Source organism: Onychostoma macrolepis, chromosome 13 (genome assembly GCF_012432095.1).
Source record: "Onychostoma macrolepis isolate SWU-2019 chromosome 13, ASM1243209v1, whole genome shotgun sequence".
NCBI lineage: Eukaryota > Metazoa > Chordata > Actinopteri > Cypriniformes > Cyprinidae > Onychostoma > Onychostoma macrolepis.
Genome location: NC_081167.1, coordinates 18,045,210 through 18,072,237, shown reverse-complemented (window position 1 = coordinate 18,072,237; position 27,028 = coordinate 18,045,210). Strand labels below are relative to the sequence as shown.

Sequence of the window (27,028 nt, the reverse complement as noted above, 5' to 3'; positions counted from 1 at the left end):
CTTTGAATGACCAGAAAACACGTTTTTGGTCACTGTATTCAGAAAATGTAAAAGAGTGATGAAATGACTGTTATTTTCAACTTTAGTTTTTATTTTTATTTTGGTTTTAACGCGTATCACAGACCTGTACAGCTACATATTTGTTCCTAAGTGCACATGTCGGTCTCTGCAGCGTTTATTTGTTTATACATGTACATTGCAGGGAATAAAATTCATGCTGATAGCACATATGGAGTTTTTTTCCCTCAACCAATACAGTGTTTTGGTATTTAACACAACATTAATCAAAGGAAGTTTGTGCATAATTAGAGAGGAACTGTATTTTCAGCATTTGTCTTCAGCATTCCATCTTCAGGATTGCTCACTGAAGCTGCTGTTGCAATCGATATAACACTAAAGTGGACTCAAAACATGACTTAATTACGAGTCAAAAGGCATCACTTGTTAGCTTGCAGTTCTCACACACCTTGTTGAACATCAGCTGCTATGCCTTTTTGTTCTTTTTGCTTTGATAACTAGACTGCGGCAATATGGGATTTTGAATGGTCTTCATATCCCTGTTCAAATCACAATAGCTTTTCAAAATAAAAAGGATTTTTATTTTCATCGCAGTTGTGCAGTCCTTTGTGCAAGCAGTAATTGAACCACTTTAGGTGTTTTGTCATTCGCAAACGATGCCCTTTTAACCTCCAACAGTACAATTCCTATGAAATTGAAAATAGAAATCCATACTATTGAATTTGGCTGAGTTTTTATATATGCATATGTAAACATATATGAGCATGCTTTTCAAACATCGGCAGCTGATTGATGCAGTTATTTGCAGTGTCTACACTTGTGAGTTAATTCTATTGATTTGAGGCAGTCTTGGCCATGCAGATTCACACACTGTTGACTACAGATTCGGCAGATGGTCTCACTTCTTACATCTTCTGGAACATCTGGAGAAGTCTGGGCTATTTTTACCCACCAAATATGTCCTTGATGATAGATGTGACTGCTGATATTGCAACTAAACCAAGATGCACAGGTCCTCTTCCTAATGTGTATATTTGTGCAACCAACTATTTTCTTGTTTTACTGTTAAAATATATGCATCCTTTTAAACGGGGTATATTAATTTCGAGAAGTAGCTATTTCCAAAAAATAAAAATAAAAAATATATATATATGAGTTAAGTTCTTACTTGGCAAGAAGATGTTTTGCTTTTTATGCATAATTTTACTGAGGTTTACATGAGAAAATAATGCCAGTGGGCTAACAAAAATAAATGTAATTCTCAAGATATAGTCTCTGAAAACAAGTTTTAATATCTTAAGCAATTTTGCTTCACAAGTGGATTTGTTTTAACAATGTTTAAATATTTTTTACTGAAAAACCGGCAGAAATACTGATTTATAAAGTTGTGTTTTTGCAGTGTTCAGATGTGTGTGAATGTATCAGTATATAAATGTTGCTTTTCCCAGTTTCCCACAGGCTAAATAATTATTCACTGTATAGTGATCGCTGCAGCCTATTAATTCTGATTTCTCTTCTTCCGCTCTTTTTTCTCCGAACCCCCTCTCTATCTCTTTCTCATTCTATTTCAATTTCTCTCTTTTACCCTCTCGTCCTCTCTCTCTCTCTCTCCTCTGCCCCTGCAGAAGTCCTCTGATGCTGCTTTGCCCTCAGTATCATCCCCTTCTTCGCAAGCAGCTGAGAAAAGCAAACTGGAGGTACTGTAGCACTGTGCTTCTCTATGCTGTGCGGTTCACTGATCTTGGTGCTGTGCTGTGCTTGTGCTGTGCATTCTCTAGGCTGCATCCCAATTTGCATACTTTCCATCCTAAATAGTATGCTAGTTTAGAATGATTGCATTTCAAATAACATTATGTAAAAAATATGCCAAACATATCCAAATTGCATACTATTGCTGTTACATTTGCATCCATAAAAATTAAATGTGAAATAACAAATTTTTAAAACTTAATGCAATCAAAATTAGGGTTATGTGGCCTTTAGTCCCTGTTTAGCTACTGTTTAGCTTTAATCACGAAAAAAAACAAACCAAACAAATATTGAAATTATACTTAAACCTATTAGCAATTAAAAAAAAAAAAGGTTAACCCCTTTAATATGCACAATCAGGATGCAATTTTATGTGGTGGTGGTTTATCTCAGTAGTGTTTTACTGTCTTACTACATACACCAAATGCACTTTCACATCACTAACAAAGTAGTATGCAAATTGGGACAGACCTCTGTGTGCTGTTAATCAATCACTGAATCAGTGTTCTATGATATAATGTGTTGCGCAATCCCTGCACCGGCACAAATGTCCATGCGGCTGAAGCTGGGTTCATGCTGGTTAGTGCTAGACAAGCACATTTTAGCTGGTCAACGGGCCCGGCGCCAGAGGGGCCAAGGGTGACGGCCGGACTTTCGTTTAGCATGTATAATAGTCTAACTCAGTGCGAAATAATAGTCTAACTGATTGCTTTTTAGATGGAAAAATTGCCCATAACTCCTGGTCTAGGATCTGTTTTCTTCGTAATAATAGCAATAACGAAATAGATTTGGCAAACAATCCAGTGTATCTTCTGCTTTGGAAAGCGTCAAATGATTTTACAATGCATTTTCACAGAGGGGAGCAAAGTAGCTAATCACAGACCTGTTTGTTGATTTCTACAACGCAATGGCCAATTAGAGGTGTTTAGGTTGTAATCCATGCACTCTCAGCTTTTTGTCCAGCGCCGAGTTCTATCATGCTCGTAACTTCATTAAAAAAAAAAAAAAAGTTTCATTGTGTGGTCACATTCATTGGTTAAAACGGAACTTGTAAGATCGTGATGAATGAGTGACAGTTTTTTAAAGGGAGTGCTCTTTGCATGCTGTATACGATAATATATTCAGAATTTAAATAAAACTTGTTTTTCATGCTTGACAAGCGACCACGTACGACACAGAGATAGCTAACTACACTATATAGATCAAGATGATAATTTCAGAAGCACAAATGTATTTTGTGATTCTGCAACCGAGCCTGGTCCAAACGCAGGATTTAGGTAAGGAAATGGTTATTAATTATTTGTATTGGCTGCTATGCCAAATCATGCACCTGCTTGCTTTTCTGTTTAATTTAAGTGTTAGTGAATTATTGTAAAGTGTTACCCAAATAATGCATTTTGTGCATTTACTGAAACCAAACAATCAATATATATATATATATATATATAACACGTACATGCATGAATAAATATAATAATATATAAAATATATTTTATAATATATAAAAGTCATATGTTTTAATTTCCTGCATAATCTATTTGTGAAATGAAGTGTGTAAAACGGATGTAATTGCTTCAGTCTGAACTGTCTGACTATTGGCAGTTTTGGCAACAGATTATTAAACCACTTGTAAGAATGTTAATTTAAAACAAAGAGAGAGAGAACCTATAGAAGTCACACTGATGGGTTCACATTCATTGTTGAAAAGTGTTGTGGTTGTGTTTGAGTGTATGTGTGAAGTCTGTTGCATCTGTGCTCTGCTGTGGAAAAGAATCGATAGCACAGCTCTGTCAGCATGCAGAGTGGAAATAGAATAATCAATGTTCCCATAAAGAGCTCCAAACGGCCAATCCGCACCGCTCCTCCTGGCCTGTTCTCCATTTGTTCCGTCTGCTGGTAATCATAGTGCCAGTCAGATACCCCACCACCACTGCAGAAAACACACTCTGATCCCTCACTCCCACACCTGAACCAGCCTCTCGCTCAGCGTTTTTGCAGTAGCAATTGATTCACGCTGAGAGAAAAGGAGAACTGATTGCTCGATATCAAGGCCAGTCCTTTATGATGCATTTGTTTGGCTTTGTCATTGTGATGGGAGTTTTAAATGGTGCACTTTGTTAAAGGGCACCTATCATGCCCCTTTTTACAAGATGTAATATTGGTCTTTGGTGTCCCCAGAATGTGTGTGTGAAGTTTCAGCTCAAAATACTGCACATATCATTTAATATAACATCTGGAAAATGCCATTTTTGAGGCGTGTCTAAAAAAGAGCTGTTTTGGTGTGTATAACTTGAAATTAGGGCTGCACGATATATCGTTTCAGCATCGATATCGCGATGTGCGCATCTGTGATAGTCATATCGCAGGATGTGCGATATTTAGTAGGCCTATACTGATCGTTATATTTATACTGATCATTTTCTTTGCTCACAAACACACCGCGTCTACACCGGGCGTGACAGCTGTGCAGAGATATCCATTTTTAATAAATTTATCAACAGAGCTACTGCAAGCGATTTTCAGTGCTGGAAGTAGCAGCAGAGCTACTACATTTGTCATGTCATGCCGCATCCAGTGTAGTCAGTCACGCAGCATCACTGATTATAATGGCTTCTATTGTATTCTGTTGCATCATGCCGCTCACATAAGTTTTACTACAAATACCATGGTAAAGCTAAATGGCTAGTATAGCAAAACCATGTTAATATGTGGTTGCTTTAGTTTTACTTTAGTTATTTATTGGTAGTAAACCCGTGTTTAATTTTCATAAAGGTGCATATGTAATTAATTGAGTGCAGAAATGAAAGTGAGTAATTTTACCTGACGCTGATATTACAATAGCCAGTCTGAATGGTTTACGTGATCTGGCTCTTGATTTTATTGTTGTTGTTTTTTTTGGCAAATATATCAAACATGAGCGCGGTAAGAGTGTCTACGGTAATTCACGTTGGCCAAAACAAGGAAACGCGTTGTGAAAAAAATCAAATAAAATCACCGACAATCACAGACATTGCATTCGGACGGGATTAGTTTTCTCAGAGGATTACTGAGTTTGCTGAAAAACAGTAGGTAATTTGCTCTGGAATTATTACAGAGGTTGTGTGAGGAAAAAAACAGGCATGGCAGATTCGAACGGGATTAAAATCACCAAGTACGTCTTTGAAACACATTTCTCTAACGACCCCCTATAAAACTAGTCCCGTCCGAATAGGGCTTAGGAACATGAAATTGTCCAGCCTTGGCTTCCTGTTTCACAGGATTATAAATATGAGGAACACAGAGGCCAAATTCCCTTAATCATTGATCAGTAAAATCAAAGAATATATTTCTGATGTGCAGAAAAAGATTGTTGAACTTCACAAATTTAGAAAGTGACTGTAAGAAAGGAGCTAAATCATTGAAAATCCCCATTTCCACCATCATGGCAATAATTAAGAGGTTCCAATCAACTAAAGATGTCACAAATCTGCCTGGAAGAGGATGTGTGTCTATATCGTCCTAATGCACAATGAGGAGGAGTGTTTGAGTGGCCAAAGACTCTCCAAGGATCACAGTTGGAGAATTGCGGAGATTAGTTGATTCTTGGGGTCCGAAAGCCTCAAAAAAAATGAAAATAAAATAAAAAATAAAAATCATCAAACAGCCCCTACATCACCACATGTTGCTTGGGAGGGTTTCATGAAAAATTCTCCTCGCTCATCCAAAAACAAATTCCAGCATATTCAGTTATCAGACACGACTGGAACTTCAAATAGCACTGGCATCTATGGTCAGATGAAACTAAAAAAAAGAGCTTTTTAGCAGCAAACACTCAAGATGGGTTTGGTGCACACGGGGCTAAAAAAGTACCCCATGTGTACAATAAAATATATTGCTGGATCTTTAATGTTGTGGGCCTATTTTTCTGCTGGAGGTACTGGATATCTTGTTCAGATATATGGCATCATGGATTCAATTAAATACCAACAGATAAAAAATTAAAAACTGACTGTCCAGGCAGAAATCTTATAATGGGCCGTGGTTGGATCTTCCAACAGGACAATGATCCACAAACACACATCAAAACTAAAACAAAAATGGGTCACAGAAAACAAAACCAAGCTTCTGCTATGGCCGTCCCTGTCCTCTGACCTGAACCCTATAGAAAATGAGTGGTGAACTGAAGAGAAGAAGCACCAACATGGAGCTGTGAATCTAAAGGGTCTGGAGTGATTCTGGATGAAGGAATGGTCTCTGATCTCTTGTCAGGTGTTCTCCAAACTTATCAGGCATTATAGGTGAAGATTCAGAGCTGTTATCTTGGCAAAAGGAGTTTGCAAAAAGTATTGAATAAAAGGGTATGATTAATTGTAATTGAAATATGAGATGAAAAGATTAAATATGAAACGTTTATCTCTGAAGTTGTTCATAAAAATATTCAATATATTTGTGATGGATAAAATGCTAACTTTGAAATTATCCTTAGCAAGATAAAATATTCTTCCATTTAATTTAACATTTTTTTAGAGTTCTTCTGCAGTGTGCCCATAGTTGAAGAAACCTATATGTAGATGTGTTTGTTTGTGTGTGTGTGTGTGTTTTAAGCTGTGGTAGCCATATCTAAGCTGTCAAAGTACAGACCTCAAAGCAAAACTGCAAGCCTTGTGCCCTAAAGACACCTTAGACTTGTAGCTGACTCAACATTTTTTTTCCTCCTTCAATTTCTTGTGTGCGCGCAAACTCCTAAATGTGTTTTTTTCATAATTTTCTTTTCTTTATTCTGACACAGAAGGAGAGAGAGAAGAAAAAGGAGGAGAAGAAGAGGGAAAAAGACATAGATAAAGGGAACAAGCCAGCAGTTTTTGAGAAGGTAATTTACCTCATTACTGACCAAATAGACTGGAGACGTTACCCTTTTTAATAAGTGCTGTGTTTATGACTCAGTTGACGACATTCTGTTTGGAGAACTTCAGGTGCTTGTTGCTGGACCATAAGGGAAATTCTTCACAAATATTTTTGCTGTATTTTACTTGATTTTTGAGTTTTCACATTGGTAGCACTTTATTTTACAGTTTGTGTACTTCCCTGGTACATACATGGTAAATATCTTGTACCTACAGGCAAATGAGTGGTAACACAAAGTACTTACCTGAAGTGTATGTACATGGTAACAAATGTGACCCTGGACCACAAAACCAGTCTTAAGTCGCTGGGGTATATTTGTAGCAATAGCCAAAAATACAATGTATTGGTCAAAATTATAGATTTTTCTTTTATGCCAAAAATGATTAGTATATTAAATAAAAATCATATTCCATGAAGATATTTTGTAAATGTACTACTGTAAATATATCAAAACGTCATTTTTGATTAGTAATATGCTTTGCTAAGAATTAATTTGGACAACTTTAAAGGCGATTTTCTCAATATTTAGATTTTTTTGCACCCTCAGATTCCAGATTTTCAAATAGCTGTATCTCGGCCAAATATTGTCCTATCCTAACAAACTATACATCGATGGAAAGCTTATTTATTCAACTTTCAGATGATGTATAAATCTCAATTTCAAAAAATTGACACTTAAGACTGGTTTTGTGGTCCAGGGTCACAAATAAGAACGGTCACTTACAGGTAGTGCCCGTACATGGTAAATAATTAGATATTTTACTGTACTTACTAATGTGTATATACATGGTAAATATGTAGTACTTACGGACAAGTGGGTACAAACACAGGCAGGTCCTTACAGTATCCGTATATGGTAGCTAATAAGACACATTACTATGCATACTAATGGTATGTACATGGTAAATATGTAGCACCTACGGAAAAATGGGCTATTATGTGGTAACAAACAAGACGCATACTGTACTTGGTATACACGTGGTAAATATGTAGTACTTATGGTGGAATTTATTTTATAGTCCTATTTCCATATACTTTCTATGTATGAGTAATTGATGGTAGATGGTACATAGTAAGTATATGGAAATAGGACTGTAAAATAAAGTGCACCATTTTACATAAACATTACACAGGAATTACCAATTCTTCAAGCTTTGTAAGCAATGTTGTGGAGAGCAATTTAACATTAACACACACTTGTTTGTAAGTACTACATATTTACCACGTGTATACCAAGTACAGTACGTGTCTTGTTTGTTACCACATAATAGCACATTTTTCCTTAGGTGCTACACATTTACCATGTACATACCATTAGTATGTACAGTAATGTGTCTTATTAGTTACCATATACGGATACTGTAAGGACGTGCCTGTTTGTACCCACTTGTCCGTAAGTACTACTTATTTACCATGTATATACACATTAGTAAGTACAGTAAAATATCTAATTATTTACCATGTACGGGCACTACCTGTAAGTGACCGTTCTTACCCACACTTGTCTGCATGTACAAACTAATTACCATGCATTACCATGAAAATGTGATGGTTTTAATGGTTATGATGGGAATTGTATTGGTTTTAATGGAAACTATAATGGTGTCTACTGGTATGCGATGGATTCTATTGGTGGGATGTTAAATCCTATTGGATTTATGCCCAAAACACACTACAAAAAGGAATTTTGTAATGGTTTTACTGGAAAAAGCTAATGGTTTATAATGGTATTTTAATGGAAACCATTGGAATTTCTGTGATGGGTTCTATTGGGCTTCTATTGTTTTTTTAGCAGGATTAGTAAGTACAGTAAAGTATCTAATTATTTGCCATGTACGGGCACTACCTGTAAGTGACCATTCTTACCCACACTTGTCTGTATGCACAAACTAATTACCATGCATGTACGACTGTTAAGTACAGTCGTGTTTCTTATTTGTTACCATGTACATACACCTCAGGTAAGTACCTTGTGTTACCACTCATTTGCCTGTAGGTACAAGATATTTACCATGTATGTACCAGGGAAGTACACGTACTGTAAAATAAAGTGCTACCCTTACATTTTTAACAAATCTGAGATTTTGAGAATCACATAAGTCAGACAGTGTTCAGTGACCATAAGGAAGATCACAGTCCTGTCTTTCCTGTGAAATCAAACACCCCTGAGCACTGGAGTTTAATTTGTCTTGCATATTCATACATCTCTTTGCAGGAGATTAGAATCTCTAAGTTCGTTTTAGTTAAAAGCCTCATGGGAGATTGTGTATTGATGGTGGTCCGAATGTCAGATGGTTGAGAAAATTTATGCAAATAAGGATGATACAGACACGTTTCTGGTGGATTCTGTGCTTAAATCACGTTGACACGTTGCTATCATTACTATTATATAATTAAAATTTCATTGTGGCTAGAATGTGGTCAATTTGTTGCACTGATACTGTGTGGCAGGGATTTTCAGATTATTATAGTTACATTGTGCTTTCAAAAATGATGAGATTGATCATGATTTTATTCTGTTGATAGATTTTAACAGTTAGAAGGAAACATCTGCATATAGTTTTGAGTTTATTTTTTGAGGTTGGACAGGTTAGTTGCGTGTATTTGAAAGAAGACTCCTATGCTTACTGAACTTACTTTATCTGATCAAAATGAAGTAAAAATGGTAATAATGTGAAAAGTTATTTAAAGTAACTGTTTTCTTTTTTAATATATTTTAAAATGTAAATTATTGCTTTGATGCCAAAGCTGCTCAAGAATCATTATTATCAATGTTGAAAATGGTAATATTAATATATATTACTTTTATATTAATATATAATACTTAATACTAATATTTTTGTGAAAACTGTTGCATTTTCTTCAGGATTCTTTAAATCTAAACTTCAAAAGAACTGCATTTATTTGGAATAATTTTTGTAAGTCTTTACTCTCACATCTAAAAACAAAATATTTCTTTTTCACAAATCCATGTAGATTTTGTAATTTGACTTTATTACTGAATACCACAAACATTTTAAAATAACAATCAAAACTTGTATTACATTAACTCCATACAGAAATAAAGTTTGCATTATTTTAACTGTAATCTAGCGTATACACGATGATGACTTTATTGAGCATGTATTGAACGCAATCATAGTCTGCATGGAAACAGCCACACTGCTGTTCATTTTACCGACAAACCCCCAGAGCATCTGATCTCTAGCGCTTTGAGCAGTGTAGCAAATTAGCTTAAAAGGGAAATATTTATAATTAATTATAACTAGTTATAATTAATAATAAATATTTAGATTAGATCTTAGAATTAACTGTAGTAGAATCGATATTACAATTATTTGATCTGTCCGTCCACCGAGCAGACAATATAATCATTTATCAGTTCTAGGAAAGATTATTTTCCTGGCCAAGGAAGAATAGCTTTCTTACTTTATTCAGTACTAGCAGTAGTTTAGCATGTAGCAAGGAGCAGCATTCAGTGACTTCAAATCGTGAGCAGGACACAGAGACAATCAATTGTGAAAATAAGTGTAGCAAATCAGTTCAAAAGGGAAATGTATATAAATAATTACAATTAATTATGATTAATTACAATTATGTCGGCTGACAGTAATAATTGTAGCAGAATTAAATTGCCATCAACTGATATGTTCGTCCAGCGAACATTCAGTGTAAGTTCATATCAACTCTAAGAAAGGATATTTTCGTGGCCACAGAAAATACTTTCCTAAGTATTAATGCATTAGAGCATGTAGTAAGGATCAAAAATCTTAAAGGGACATTAATTTGCAAGGCAGAACCAGAAACTCATGTAATTTGTGCGCACAACTTTTATTAACTAAATGCTAACACGCATAACTAATCTAAACAAACATACATACACTCAAGCGTATATACAAAAGGGGAGCTAAAGTGAATGAATGAAGCCATTAGAGAAAACAGGTGGTTAACTGACTCTTTCCATAACTGCATTCTGAGTAAAACCATCAGCACCGTTTATAACGGGGTCTATAGCTTATACTAAACCTCTGTTTAGTTTAGTTTAGTTTAGTTAGATGTAACATATTTGCACTTCCTTGGTCGTTGGCGAGTGTCCGGAATGCAGTCTCGGATGAAAAGTCTTTGATGGTTTCAAGGTTTTGGACTCGCGATCACGTTCTTCCGGGTTGAAGAGTGATGAATTCCAACAGATGTTATTCTGGCTCGGTGGTGATTGGGAGTTCCTTCCCAGGTAGAAAGTGAAAAAGAGCTAAGAAAGAGATCATCTGAGGTCCGAGGACCTTTGGTTGAATGGAAAGTCAAGGCTGCAAGGCCTGGCACAAAACTTATGGGTCCAGAAGTGTTCTAGCTCACATCCTCATCTTCTCAGTATCTGTAAAGAACCGCAGACTGGAGGGGCATCACTGATGTGAGAGCTTTTTCTGATATAGAGGTCACACCTCTGGGGTGTCAAAGAGCCAATGGAGTCCTGAACTTTTGGAGGGAAGGTTTTACGACTCTTTGTCTCTGAGTATGGTAATTTGCAAAGGGGTTGGATTGGAAGTTGATATACAAACTATTAAAGATTCTTAGGACACTAATATGTTGCATAGGTATCAACATGTAATATTCACTCTCAATTAGATCATCCGAAGACGAATTGATAGAGACCAAACATAGTATGAGTGAGGTAATATTAACTAGTGATCTATCATAAGCATGCATAAAACAGGATACAATACACAAGAACATATACAAGAACTGTAATAATATACACAATGACCTGAAGATATGTGTGTTCATTCAAAGAAAGGTTTTTCTATGAATTAATTAGAGAAGAGTCCATTTTTATGGAATAATGTCTCTTTCCTAAGGGGAGTGTTGCTTTGCCCGCATTCCTTTGAGCAGTAAAACTAGTGTTATCAGATCGGTTGCCATGGAACCGGGGGCCTGGAGGCATCCACAGACATAGGGGCACCCAGTATGCGTATTGGGTGAGGGGTCTGTGATTATTTGTTAATCTAATAACTAATTGATTTGTTAAATCAAATGAAAAATTGTGTCTGATTGGTCCAGATGCTACATAAGGGATTTAACTCTCTGGGGTCGGCTGTCTCGCCGGCGAGACCAACTCGGTTTTTTTTAAGATCAGTGGAAAAGACACTAAAAATACTCTGTTGATTTTGGTCACACAAATAAGTGTTATACATCAATCGAAACTGTTAAGTGTCTACTTTTTTTTTGTGTACACTCACAATAACAACACAACTTTGTGCTTTTGGAAAAATAAGAAAACAAACAGGGTGCGCGCTCTGTCTTCTCCGTCTCCGCGAACTGTTTTTAGAAATGCGTCACTAAAATGAACTGTAACTCAGCAAATACTCAACACAGAGACATGGGGGTTATATCTATAGAAAGCTTGAAGTGTCTACTTTGAAATTAAGCAAGTCTTGTCGAAAACAAACATTCTGTGATGAAGTAATCCGTATGAAACCAACACGATGTTCAGTCTTTCCAGTCTGACTCATTATCTCTAATGTGATCCTGCCCCCGCGCGGCTCGCGCCGTTCATATGTAAATAGCCGCGTGGGATGTGCGCACGTGCAAACGCCCAACACAAACAAAGAGCGGAGCTCCTCATCGCGGCTACTGTTCGTTTCTGGAAGAAGACGCGCTGAGTAAAAGCAGGATTTCCCTCGAAAGAAGAACACTATTTCATCCAGTAGAGGACATCAATCTGATGAGTAAGTAATGTTTCTTTTTTGCATTAGTTACCCTTTTATTGTGACAGATTTACTAACAGTTAGTTGGGTTTTTCCCAAAGACAACATGATGAATGCTACGTGTCTAAGAATATTTAGACCATGTTTATTATTAATACTCACAAAAATGTTCACAAATAGATTTTAATAGCGTGCTAAACAATAATAATTAGTTTCTCAGATATAAAATATCATTTTTTTATAGTACAAAGTACATCCTTTTATGGTACAAAGCTTGCTTGAGTCTGTGGCTACAGAATCATATCATAGGCTACTATAAAATCATACATAGCCTACTAGGCTATATGACTACAAAATCATAGTTGGGTTTTTCCCAAACTATAATTCCTGACTACAGTGTTTGAAATCGTGTAAAACATTTTGAATATGAAAGGCAATTCATTGTATTTAAATTTCTTACGGCGCAATGATGTTTTCATGCTCTATATAAAACAATAAAAGTAATATGAGTGTACACCGTAACATGATGAATGCTACGAGTCTAAGTATGTTTAGTACATGTTTATTATTAATAGCCTACTCTGTTCAGAAATAGATTTTAATAACGTGCTAAACAATAATAATTAGTTTCTCAGATATAAGATTCCTTTCTCTTTTTTTTTTTAATGATAGTACAAAGCATGTGTGAGTCTATGGCTACAAAACCTATATATGTGTGTGTATATGTGTGTGTGTGTGTGTATGTATGTATATATATATATATATATATATATATATATATATATATAAGAATATTTACATTTGAGTTTGAATAAATGACCATCCCTACAGTATAAATTCTGGGTATCTCTTGTTCTTTGAAACCACAATAATGGGGAAGACTGCTGACTTGGCAATGATCCAGAAGACGAACATTGACACCCTCCACAAAGAGGGTAAGTCACAGAAGGTCATTACTGAAAGGTGTGGCTGTTTACAGAGTGCTGTATCAAAGCATATTAAATGCAAAGTTGACTGGAAGGAAGAATTTGGGTAGGAAAAGGTGCACAAGCAACAGGGATGACCGCAAGCTTGACAATACAGTCAAGCAAAGCCGATTCAAACACTTGGGAGAGCTTCACAAGGAGAGAACTGAAGCTGGAGTCAGTGCATCAAGAGTCACCACGCTCAGACGCCTTCAGGAAAAGGGCCACCAAGCCACTTCTGAACCAGAGACAATGTCAGAAGCATCTTAACTGGGATGTGGAGAAAAAGAACTGGACTGTTGCTCAGTGGTCCAAAGTCCTCTTTTCGGATGAAAGTAAATTTTGCATTTCATTTGGAAATCAAGGTCCCAGAGTCTGAAGGAAGAGTGGAGAGGCACAGAATTCATATTGCTTGAAGTCCAGTGTGAAGTTTCCACAGTCAGTGATGATTTGGGCTGCCATGTCATCTGCTGGTGTTGGTCCACTGTGTTTTCTGATGTCCACAGTCAACGCAGCCATCTACCAGGAAATTTTAGAGCACTTCATGCTTCCTTCTGTTGACAAGCTTTATGGAGATGCTGATTTCATTTTCCAGCAGGACTTGGCACCTGCCCACACTGCCAAAGGTACCAAAAGCTGGTTCAATGACCATAGTGTTACTGTGCTTGATTGGCCAGCAACCGCTTGACCTGAACCCCATAGAGAATCTATGGGGTATTGTCAAGAGGAAGATGAGAGACACCAGACCCAACAATGCAGATGAGCTGAAGGCCACTATCAGAGCAACCTGGGCTCTCATAACACCTGAGCAGTGCCACAGACTGATCGACTCCATGCCACACCGCATTGCAGCAGTAATTCAGGCAAAAGGAGCCCCAACTAAGTATTGAGTGCTGTACATGCTCATACTTTTCATTTTCATACTTTTCATTTGGCCAAGATTTCCAAAAATCCTTTCTTTGTATTGGTCTTAAGTAATATTCTAATATTTTGAGATACAGATTTTTGACTTTCATGAGCTGTAAGCTCTAATCATCAAAATTAAAAGAAATAAACATTTGAAATATATCAGTTTGTGAGTAATGAATGAATATAATATACAAGTTTCACTTTTTGAATGGAATTAGTGAAATAAATCAACTTTTTGATGATATTCTAATTATATGACCAGCACCTGTGTGTGTATATGTGTGTGTGTGTGTGTGTATATATATGTATATGTGTATGTGTATGTTCCTGATATTAACATGCTCACAAATGTTTTTTTTTTTTTTTGGTGGTTTGTATTTTGAATCGGATACCAGCACCAGATGTATCCTGATGTCTCTTCAAACTGTTTCCTCTGAGAGCGCTGTACCAACATCAGATGTTCAACTACACTGATATTCTGTTAAAACAAGCTCCTTTTCTACTGATTGTTTTTTTTCTTCTTGAATCCATGGAAAGAATTAGAAACACTTAAATAACACGCGTAAATATCAGGTATGATTTACTTCTTGAACAGAATCTGTTGCAGGAATGACTCAAAGTCTGTTCACATCACTGTGGTTAGATCAGTGTGCACAATAATGTGTCTTTGACCTTCATTATGCATGTTTTGATTATACTGTGTTGTAAATAAAATACAAATAATTTAAAAAAACCTTTTTTTCAATCTCCTCACATTCTCTTTTACCTGCCTCAGAGTCACAGTCACACTGATGGGCCATTAGAGGCCATTAGGGGAGGGCCCTTTGTCTTTCAGGTGAGACTCACTTAATATTCAAGGCCATTGCCACTCCCTCGCATATAGACCCTCGAACACAAAACATGTCTTGAAAAATTTAAATCAATATATTGTTTTCTGTGAATGAGTAAGCAGAATGATTTTCACATAATTTTGAAGTAAATATTCTAGCCTACAAGACTGATTACTCAAAAGTCTTATTCACAACTATTTAGTGTGGGTTTTAAGGCCTTATTTCAGCTACATTTTTTTCCCCGAAACTTACTAACCACGCATAATATTTTTTTTCTAAAAAATGCAGACATGTACATCCATCTTGGTCACATATTATTGTAGCACAGTTTGTGCTGAATACAAAAAAAATTACACGTTGGTCAGTAGTATCTTTTAAGTAGCTGAAATAAGCACAAATATCAGGGCATGTCAAAACATCTTAAGGGCCCCAAAATGACCTCAGACCCCAGAGGGTTAATAAATGAAACTATAGCTAACATGCAACTAAACTAAGCAAAACCTATGTATATACCAAATGAAGGAAAGAAAGAGAAGAACAAAAGAATGGCAGTTTTTCACATCAATTAACCACAACCTAATTGAGAATCATCAGAGAATCAAAAATCACCTTAAAAGGGGCTCAAACTTAAACACGCATCTAACTAGTGCTAAACAAGAGTCCTGATGCGGTAGACAACAGAGGTTCTTGATGAGTTCTTTAGGAGTGATCTGGCGGTTTTCCTCTGGTTCTTCTGAAGATGGGAAAGTCCACAACGAATTGATGTAAGTTACTTGAAGATAAAAACTGCCAGAAAATCAAACTCAGGAGGATAGTTTTGAAGGGTCTTGGAGTGTGTCCGTCTCAAGAAGAAAGGTTTTTTGAGCCACGGTTAGTCTGAGTTAGGGACTTTTGATAGTTCCTATCCACACCCACCTTTTGGGTGGAATGGCCAATCAGAGGCATGAATTTTGAGCGGGAGAAACTTTCTTTGTCTCCGTTTATGGTACATTTGCATTTTTATTGCTGGTGTGGAGAGTTGCTGCAGTTTTACTTCGAAGCATAGTAAAAATTGTATGATGCATTTCACGATCACATAGTGTACATCATTGCTTGAGAAATAAAGAGAAGATCATTTTGATACCAAGAAAGAAACCTCTAGAAGATATTAAAGCAGAGATACACTCAAACACTTGAATAAAGGCGTTTAGAGTCTAACTAATACAAATAAAGAGTTGTAACTAGGCTAATATAATAGGGGAACATGCATACAACACATGCATATACCAGATATATTTATAACCGCTTATATATGGCTTAAATAAAGAAAATGTCTTTGTGTGTGATGTGTATGGTGTTTGTGGAGGTAAGACCACTGGTCTAGTCAGGCCGTTGGTGCCTGGCACTGGGGGTCATTTACTTCTCTTTGGAATATGTTAGAAGTTCGAGGGGAGACCAGAGAGTTGATCTGTTTAGCATCTTCTTGATAGTGGTGGAAAACCATTGGCAATTTAGCACCCATATAAATGTAGAATGTGGGGCCAGGTCTGTAATTTATATGCAAATGTCAAAAGGCTAAAAGGGTCTTTTTAAAACATAAAGCCCCAACGATCATCACTGATCCTAAGCAAATGCTACAGCGGTATCGACCGGGTTTCTTTCGCGCCAGTGGACACTTAGGGTAACATATATTGCAGGCTTGACTTCATCTCTCTGTACTGCAGAGATGTTGAGCAAAGAAGCAAACACTTAGATGTGCTGAAATAGCCACAGCAGCAATAATTTAAAATTTTGCGTCTAGTCGACATTGCACATTCACAACTCTACAGCACAAGGGGAAAAAAAGCCCCGAACGGGCATCTTACATTTGTACTTGTGTCACTTCAGGCACCTTGCTTTCCTTTGGGCTACACTTCATAACCACACAGAGTCACACACATCTTCCCCTCCCCTGAAGCACAGTTTGGGGTCATCTGGGATCGTAACGCAGAAAAGAAACGCGGAGAAAAAGGCATTCAAAATAGCCGTGTTTCGTGTGTGAGAGAAAACAGAGTGTGTGAGGCATTTGGAAATGTGTATTGTCATCTAGCTGTCAGAGAGCACAATGGAGGTATTTGATTGACAGGCGAGAGGACGAGGATGGGTGGCCCTGAGTGAGAGCGGAGAAGGAGTCACACAGAGGGCAGAGTGCTGCATTTTTTCTTCAGTGGTGTCTCACTTTTTCTGTTCTCTTACTCTCTGCGTAACTTCTTACTCTTCATGCTCTGTTGTCCTGCACAAATGGTTCTCAACTAGCTTTGCTTCAGGATTTTACATTGGGCATATACTGGCAACCCACTAGCATATAAAATAGGAAAATGCAAAACTAGTTGATAGGTTGCCTGAATGATTAGTTAACTGGTTGTCTTAAATATGCTGGTTCCGGGTTCAGTAATGTGAAAGAGAGTTCTTGTGATCTAAAGATTAACAGTTTTAGGCCACTTTTAATTTGACATGCCACCTTAAAAGTGAAACGCTCGTGGTAGGATGCTCAAAATTAAATGACCAAATGACTATATCAGAGGTGCTTTAAGGGAAGATTTTAAAATCGCAACATTTTCAAGATGGTTTTAGTATGGTGTGCAGCAGGGTTCCGTATGTGTCCTTCATTTTCTCCATGAAGGAATTGAATTAATGGTAACTTAACCTTTAAAAACAAACCTATTGTGAGCTTACAAGTTTGTAAATTGATACTTTTTTTGAAGCTATCAGTGTGCATTATTTCAACTTATTTTTTAAATAATCACGTAAGAAGTGGTATTCATGATGAAAAACTCCACCAATCAAAGAATCACAGTGAGCAAATCACACCAAAATAACTTTTATTGCACCCACCGACTCGCATGCAAATATGTTGTTTATAATCAATCTTTAAATCAGTAGTTTTATTTGTCCATTGTTTTTAATTTATGTAATTTACAGTAGGGCTGTGCGATTTGGGGAAAATATAATTTTTTTTTTTTTTTTTTGACAGATATTGCAATTGCAATTTGATTTGCACAGTATGGGTATCGTTACTCTGCTGAAAAAAACAATAGAAACCATCACAGAAATTCTTATGGTTTCCATTAAACCTAAAATATTATTTTATCCTTGCTTCTACAATCTCTTTCTAACAACTTGGCTTGACGTGGCTTTAAGCAATATGCATCGTTAAAGTTCCACTTTCACCACATAAAGCCGGTAAATGTGGTGTTTACATGTAATAATCATAATATGAATTTACCTTATGGTACGAACCCAGAGTCTCCGCATTAGTAAACGATAAAACGAGCATCTTCCCTGCGAAGACATGTCGCATTTTGGGGCAAAACAAAAAAACATTGTCGAACAACAATATAAAATGCTGTTAACTATTCATTGGTTATCCTAAAATTAATTGTATTATAAATTATACTACAACTGCAAAATACTAAATTGATATACTGTTCGGCGTGATGACGTTTAATGTCTCCGACAGCGTCTGTAGTCCCATTTAGCAACTTGTTTGCAACCGTCTTTTTTAAGAAACATAACAGTTTTAAAAAACCACGAGTGTGGTGTGACTGGTATGTTTTATGTCGTAGAATAAAATGTGAAAGTATCTTGAGCTTGCGTGAACCACGGACCTTATTTAAGGGATTTAACCAAAATCCCATTAAAAAAAACCCATTGACTCTGAGACGATGAAATCGGAAGCGCTAAAATGCTAACTCGCTTCCGGGTTTTCGCCTACAAAGTGACATCATAGTTCCCCCACTCTATTGATCTGACCTTGTAGATGCCATAATCCCACTCGGGCGTGTTTTTTGTTTTTTTTGCCACTCAAGGCTAGCAGTCATGCATTTGCGTTTGATCTGGAACAGAGAATATCGCGTCCACATCGCAGGCTTTTCGATTAGTAAATCACAACATCTCAAATTGCGATTGTGGTTCGATTTCGATTAATCACACAGCCCTAATTTACAGTGCTTAATGGGTTCGTAATTATTTACTTCATAAAAGCTCTCTTTTACTTAAAAAATGCATCTCTTTATCTTCATTTCTTTAATGAAGAAAATCGAATTAAAAAAAAAAAAAAGTCTTATGTGAAACATACTTCAGGAACCAAAGCCATTGAAAAGCACTGTTGCACTATTGATTTTATAAAATGGCAGCAACAGTAGAATTACTAACCTATTCAACATATTAATAATAATAAGAATATACAATAGTTTTACATTAACTGTAGGCTGTTTGTTTGCCAAAAAACGTATTGCAACTCTGCACATTAATATAGAAATAAATATTAAATATTAAAAATAAAAGTTGTTTATTTTGCTATCCTGTCTATGTTCCATTACATGATTAGTTGCATTTTGTTATTTACCTTTAACATTACACCTTCCCTGCTTTCAGAACAAGCAGCAACTCGTTTTTGGTTCGCATACCAATAGTCCACTATCCCATGCTCTTGACATTTCTGTCTCAACTATGTGTGGTTGTACAGTATGAAGTTGGAAGTGTTGGTCACAGTGGAGAAGATTAAAAAATGCAGTGGCCTTTGGAAGTCCAGCTGCAATCTCTCCGTTTTCCGCTCCACTGAGTCAAGAATATTCACGGTCTTTGTAACTCCAGAAAGACGACTAAGCTTTATGGGAGGCAGAGCTAGCACTGCGTAGGCACCTTCTGTTCTAGCGCAGTCTTGTGCCGTTCCCAGAGAGACTGGGATGAGATGAAGGGAAAAGAGTGAAAAATGAAGGAATGGAGGGAGAGATCCTGACAGGGCAGTTCAGCACCTTTATGCCTTTGGGGCTGGTGCCTGTGGCCATACGTGACAGCCCATGTGTGCTCATCCACACACACAAAACCAGCACACTGATGTAGAACAAACTGCATTCAGTTGGCTGTAGTAGATAGTCCATCTGTCTGCTGTACAAAACCAATATAAACAGTTTGGTTTGAAACTGAGGTACCAAAGCCTCATGCTGCATCAATACCAATACCTTAGGCCTGAGGTTTTCTAATGCCCCAACCCCCCAAATCTCATCAAATATCTGTTACTTATTTTATTTGTCATTGTTCTAAAGCCAAAATAAGTTACTAACAAGTTGTAAGTTTTTAACACTTAAATAAGTAATGTGTGTTTGTGTGTGTGTGTGTATATATTCCATTGTTCAGCGCATGCTGACTGAATTCTGACTCGTGAATTCTCTCATCATAAACAACAAAGTGCAGATGCAGGCTATGTGTGATGCAAGTATAAGAGATTTATTCATCTTACAGTGTAGATTCACTGATTATAGCGGGAGTGTTTTTAAAGTGCATAAACTTGTGCTAGACTGAGCTTGTGATGATGTTCCTTGGTAATGTAGCCTAATGTTCTTGGCTTGTTTTCTGTAGCTGCTTTTTGAATAACTGAGGAAATGTAAGCATTATAATTTGTAACTTACGACATTTCTATTCATTTTTTATCATGTTAAATACAAATTCAGTCATATTAAAAGCTTTAGGCTGCTTTTAGCCGTACGCTGGAGTTGGTTCACTTTCCAGCAATGAAACTAAGTAAATAAATTAGCATAATAATATCGTGTATCGGCGATCTCACAGGTTGACAATATGAAAATTGAGCATATCACTCAACACTAATAATGTATATACACACACACACACACACACACACACACACACACACAAACGTATGTGTGTGTGTGTGTGTGTATATATTCCATTGTTCAGCGCATGCTGACTGAATTCTGACTCGTGAATTCTCTCATCATAAACAACAAAGTGCAGATGCAGGCTATGTGTGATGCAAGTATAAGAGATTTATTCATCTTACAGTGTAGATTCACTGATTATAGCGGAGTGTTTTTAAAGTGCATAAACTTGTGCTAGACTGAGCTTGTGATGATGTTCCTTGGTAATGTAGCCTAATGTTCTTGGCTTGTTTTCTGTAGCTGCTTTTTGAATAACTGAGGAAATGTAAGCATTATAATTTGTAACTTACGACATTTCTATTCATTTTTTATCATGTTAAATACAAATTCAGTCATATTAAAAGCTTTAGGCTGCTTTTAGCCGTACGCTGGAGTTGGTTCACTTTCCAGCAATGAAACTAAGTAAATAAATTAGCATAATAATATCGTGTATCGGCGATCTCACAGGTTGACAATATGAAAATTGAGCATATCACTCAACACTAATAATGTATATACATACACACACACACACACACACACACACACACACACAAACGTATGTGTGTGTGTGTATATACAGGTGCATCTCAATAAATTAGAATGTCGTGGAAAAGTTAATTTGTTTCAGTAATTCAACTCAAATTGTGAAACTCATGTATTAAATAAATTCAGTGCACACAGACTGAAGTAGTTTAAGTCTTTGGTTCTTTTAACTCTGGTGATTTTTGGAACCACAGCCTTATGAGGATTGTCAAGCAAAATCAATTCAAAAATTTGGGTGAACTTCACAAGGAATGGACTGAGGCTGGGGTCAAGGCATCAAGAGCCACCACACACAGACATGTCAAGGAATTTGGCTACAGTTGTTCTCTCCTGAACCACAGACAACGTCAGAGGCGTCTTACCTGGGCTAAGGAGAAGAAGAACTGGACTGTTGCTCAGTGGTCCAAAGTCCTCTTTTCAGATGAGAGCAAGTTTTGTATTTCATTTGGAAACCAAGGTCCTAGAGTCTGGAGGAAGGGTGGAGAAGCTCAGTGTTAAGTTTCCACAGTCTGTAATGATTTGGGGTGCAATGTCATCTGCTGGTGTTGGTCCATTGTGTTTTTTGAAAACCAAAGTCACTGCACCTGTTTACCAAGAAATTTTGGAGCACTTCATGCTTCCTTCTGCTGACCAGCTTTTTAAAGATGCTGATTTCATTTCCCAGCAGGATTTGGCACCTGCCCACACTGCCAAAAGCACCAAAAGTTGGTTAAATGACCATGGTGTTGGTGTGCTTGACTGGCCAGCAAACTCCCCAGACCTGAACCCCATAGAGAATCTGGGGTATTGTCAAGAGGAAAACGAGAAACAAGAGACCAAAAAATGCAGATGAGCTGAAGGCCACTGTCAAAGAAACCTGGGCTTCCATATAAACTGTTCCACGACATTCTAATTTATTGATATGCACCTGTATATGTATGTGTGTATACACACACACACACACACACACACACACACACACACACACACACACACAACTCTGTATAGCTATCTTTGTGAGGACATACACTGACACATGCGATCTCTAGCTCCTTACCCTAACCCTAACCTTCAGAACTAAGTGCATCACCCAAACCCTTACCCTAAACCTACCCTTTACTCAATTATAACCTGACCCCTAAAACCAAGTCTTGACCCTCAAACAGGCCTTTAAAGGGGTCCCAGAAAGTGAGGACCGGCCAAAATGTCCTCACTTTACATGATTGTACTCACTCCGATGGTCTAAAACTCAAACCGGCCCTCACAAAGATAGCTGTACAAGTGCACACACACACACACACACACACACTTTAAGTGTTAATGAAAGTAATATTTTTCTCTCACAGTTTCATTCTGCTGTAAAGATCAGAAACCATGAAATTTCATCAGTTTTATTTTGACAACAATAGATTTTAACAGTAAAAAATATTTTTAAATATCTACATAATTTTATGGAAAAAAAAAAGTTTGAAAAACTTATTTTTGTTATTGTACTAAAGCCAAAATAAGTTGCAAACCAGTCAGTATTTAACACCTAAATTATTCTGCATTTTATATGTATGTATTTACAAATGATTCTATATTAAATAAATTGTATGTTATATAACTCAGCATATTTTCCTAATAAAATATAAATAAAAGCCTTTTTTAATTTAGCAAATTAAATGTTTTTTTACCCATTTGCGTGTCTGTTGTAAACCTGTTTGAAAACAGTTCTTTTTGAAAATCTATAAATTTTATATCGCTAGTGGTGTAGAAATGACACACTGCGCCTTTAAGAGTAAGACGAGTCTGCCTGCCCTGATTTTTCTCCCTTCCTGTGTTGAGTGCAAACATCATTCCACAGCTAGCTATCTATCAATCCTTAATTTGGTCATCTCTGAATGGCTGAATGCGGGGAACGGGTGTGCCTGCCTTGTGGCGTCTGATGCATATTTTCCCCCTCGACAACCTTCATTTGTCTGTCGTTGTGAGTTAATCTCCATACATATTTCCTTTGCCATCAAAGGCGCTTGCTGGCTTATGTTAAAATCAGCCAAGCGAGGACCTTACAATGATATTCATAGCCTCTCCTGAACCTCCACGACAGTGTGTGTGTGTGTGTGAGAGAAAGAGACTGTTGCTTCTGTCGTGCTCCAGCATGACCTCTGCTGATCCAAAGTCTGTGAGTTGCATGTTGAGATCGCCAGAGCCGTGTGTGTGATTTAGGGAAGAGAAAGAGACCAGCACTGACCCCAGGTCAATGTGTAGGCTGATTAAAATGGCAGTCTGACTTCATGTGTGACACAACGGTGGGATTTACAGTGATTCTGCCACATAAAACAGCCTTCAGACAACATCCTGCACCTGTGAGAGAAAGGTGAACATCTTTTGCTATGTATGATGGTTTGTTTAGCAGCATAAAAACATTCTGAGAGGTTTGTGTGTTTGCCAGGCTGAGATGATGTAGAACAAAGTAAATTCAGTTGGCTGAAGTGGAAGCTCCATCTGTCTGCTGTAGGACTGGATTGATACCAATACTTGGTACAATACCAGCCTTTGGTACCTCAGTATCGATGGCAACAGATGAACGGCCTCAGTCGATTGATTGAATGATTTCAATAGAATTAATAATTTTGTGTTAATTTGCTATCAGTCTCAGTATTTGTAAAATTCACTTCCTTTTTTGTAAATAGATTGTAATTTTTTTTTGCTATAGTATTGTAGAATTAGCTAATTTTATTGTAAATATGTCATTTAAGATTAAAATACTTTTCTTTTGTTAAAAATCTATCTGGATGTGGTTTATAAATATATTACTATTCAGTAAGAAGAATGAAATTAATCATTTTATTCAGCTAAGACAATCTGAATTGATCAGAAGTGACTGTAAAGACTTTTACATTGTTACAAAATGTTTATTTCAAATAAATGCTGTTTTTTAATTTTCTATTTACAAAAGAATCCCGAAAACAATGTTGCACAGTTACCACAAAAATATCTGTTTTCAAATGTTTCTTAAGCCCTTAAGGAGTAATGCCTGCTGAAATTATGATGCTTGGCCATCAGCAAAAAAATATATATATTATTATTATTATTATTATTTTTTTTTTTTTTTTAAATGTATTCAAAAGTCTTGAAAAATTTTAATATTTACCAATATTTTATTTTTACTGTATTTTTGAGTCTTGGTGAGTATAAGAGACTTCTTTCAAAACGTTACAGACACCAGACTTTTGAACAGTAATGCAAATTACAGGTTTAAGTGGTTAAGTAGTTAATGTCAAATTCTCTGAATCCATTAAAATCATTTAATGATTCTTATGCTTAAGTGCTTTAAAAAAATTCCTCTACACTGCATGAGCTGCCAAACTGTGCTAAATGCTAAATAGTAGCACATTGTAATCTTGGTTAGATTCCAAAATTGACAAAATTATGATTATTGATTTGATGCCACAATATTTTTTTAGTATCATGTACTGTGCAACCCTAGTCTGCTTAGTGCTTGTTGCTTCCAGATCCTCAGCAAATGAAAACCGTCTTTTTGTTTTTGCTCAATAACACAGATATACTTCACCAAGTCGATCTCCCCAGCCATGACTAGAAGTCTTTGTCTTATTAGTGTTGTCTGCTAAGACGAGCATCACTGTTGTTCACAGTTTGGGACTTGGGATTCGAACAACCTCGTAACTCAAAGTATTAAACTGTAGCTCAACTCACTCTGCACTGTTTGTGCTACAGTTATGAGTGATACCTTACATCATGGGGCTTGTTGAGGTGAGGTGTGTACTATTGTTTTCTAAGCGATCAGACTTCACTTGATAGGGTAAAATCCAATGTACCAGAGCCAAATCTAAGAACCAAAATATTGTAGAGACTCGGCACCACTTATATCCATTTTTCTTAGAAACGTCTAGTCATTGAATATGAAAGAAAATAGCATTTGAAGCTGTAATCAGTTGTGTACTATTCTTCTGCTTTTTAGACATAATGGTCCCTTGTATGGACTGCAGTCTACCATAGATGGTCTATAACGGGTTTTCAAACTGTGAGTCGCAGAGTGGGACAAGGTGGGTCGAACAAAGTCACCTGGCTGCAGCTAAATTTGCGTTATAATGACACACACACACTCACAGAGTTCAGTCTAGGGCTACACGATATAGCCTATCAACATTTGTTAGGAATTGCAATATTCTTAGTGAGGTTTTTGAATTGCAATTGAGTCTGCGACTTAAAACATGTTGCATGTTTTGAAGCATGGGCGCGAACGAGTTGTAATAACAGTGAGGGTCTCAGAGCGACGTCATTATTAAAAGGCTTGATCGGTCCGCATTATTAATAAGAAGAAACTCGCTCACTTCAATGTGCTGTATTCTACATGAGATTGCATACACAGGAAAATTCAAATGTTACGAAAACTGTTTCTGGTAGGCTATGTTCATTCATTTCTATCATCTGTTTGAACTCGGCGCTGTTTTCGTTCCTTCATATGCATTTGGCTACCTACCAATAAGGAAACGGTTTGTAAAAAGCATTTCACATGTACGGGTTGTAACACTACAAGATTTAAACATTTCCACATAATAAAATTTACGAAATTTCGTCTTATTTCCTTGCCATATCATCTCTATATAGAGAAAAAATGTGCCAGAGTTCAAAAATCTTTTGAGGATATTGCATATAACATTTAACCATTACAAAAGTAAATTTCTAACTGAAGTAATGTCATCTCGGTTTTTAGTATTTATTTAAAATGAGAGACACGTTTATTATTTTTACCTATTTCACAATTATTTTAATCTCCAAACTGTTTTAGATCTGCTTCGATTCTTATGCTTTGCTAAAAAACGTGTTGGGTTGTGCTCCGCTCTCCCCTACACACACAGATCATGAATGCATTTTCCAACGCTATCTCGCGACAAATTTGTACGTATTTTACGTGGTGGCTAATTCGTGCGACCTCACTCGTACGTGTACGAATTGCCGTGAGATGGGGCTGCATTTTCTGCGCTGAAGTTTAACAACACTCACAGCGGATTACAGTTCACCAGAGTGTGCTGTTTTGAGTTTTTACATGTTTCATATTTTAACGTCTGTAAACTTTTTAATGTAAATTTTACAGTTGGTTATTTTTCCTAAATACTTAATTTCTGCCATATTAAACTTTTAATTAAGATTAAGCTTAAGGTAATGACAATTGTTTATCTCAAATATTTTGGTGGGTCGAGAAATAGATTTTACTTGTCTAGGTGGGTCGTGGAATGGAAAAGTTTGGGAACCCTGTGTCTATAACACTCTCTGGAATAGAGCTAATGTAGGATCAATGTTTAATGGAGGCTTGTTATTATGGCCTGCTGCTCATGAATGAATGAATGAATGAATGTGAGTCTGTCTGGCTGCGAACAGAGGGGTCATGCCTTCACTGGATCATGGCATTGCTGTAGGAAAGGTACAAATCAAAATGTACTGGCTTGTAGTGGACATTTGCGTTTAATATATGAATGCGTATAAACTCTTAAGAGCTGCATGTCCACACACTGGACATGCATTTTAAATGGATTCTAGAGCAGTTGAAGAAGTGGAAAGCCAGCTAATCTTTGGAAAAATATGAAATGTGCTGACAGTTGGTGTTGGAAGGAATAAAGGATATACGAACACGCTCAATCCTGTTAGACAGCTCACCTGAACGCAGCTCAGCTTTTACTAATATTACCTTCACCATCACAGTCAGACAAAACCCTGGAAGGAAAGTCACAATATTAAAGTAAGTAGAGGGGAGTTAGGAATTGAAT

General features: G+C 36.7%; 1 protein-coding gene across 6 annotated transcripts in view; it reads left to right on the top strand.

Annotated features, from left to right (window-relative positions):
* smap1 (small ArfGAP 1) overlaps positions 1-27,028 on the top strand; it is a 122,947-nt gene that overhangs the window by 39,866 nt on the left and 56,053 nt on the right. Inside the window, exons 5-6 of one of the 6 annotated variants that reach the window (XM_058796445.1) lie at positions 1,644-1,715; positions 6,539-6,616. The exons of 1 other annotated variant lie outside the window; for it this stretch is intronic. In XM_058796445.1, coding sequence (XP_058652428.1) covers positions 1,644-1,715; positions 6,539-6,616 — 150 coding nt within the window. Of the gene's footprint in view, positions 1-1,643; positions 1,716-6,535; positions 6,617-27,028 lie in introns of all 6 variants that reach the window. 4 more of the 6 variants (XM_058796444.1, XM_058796449.1, XM_058796448.1 and 1 more) reach the window with 4 other exon arrangements.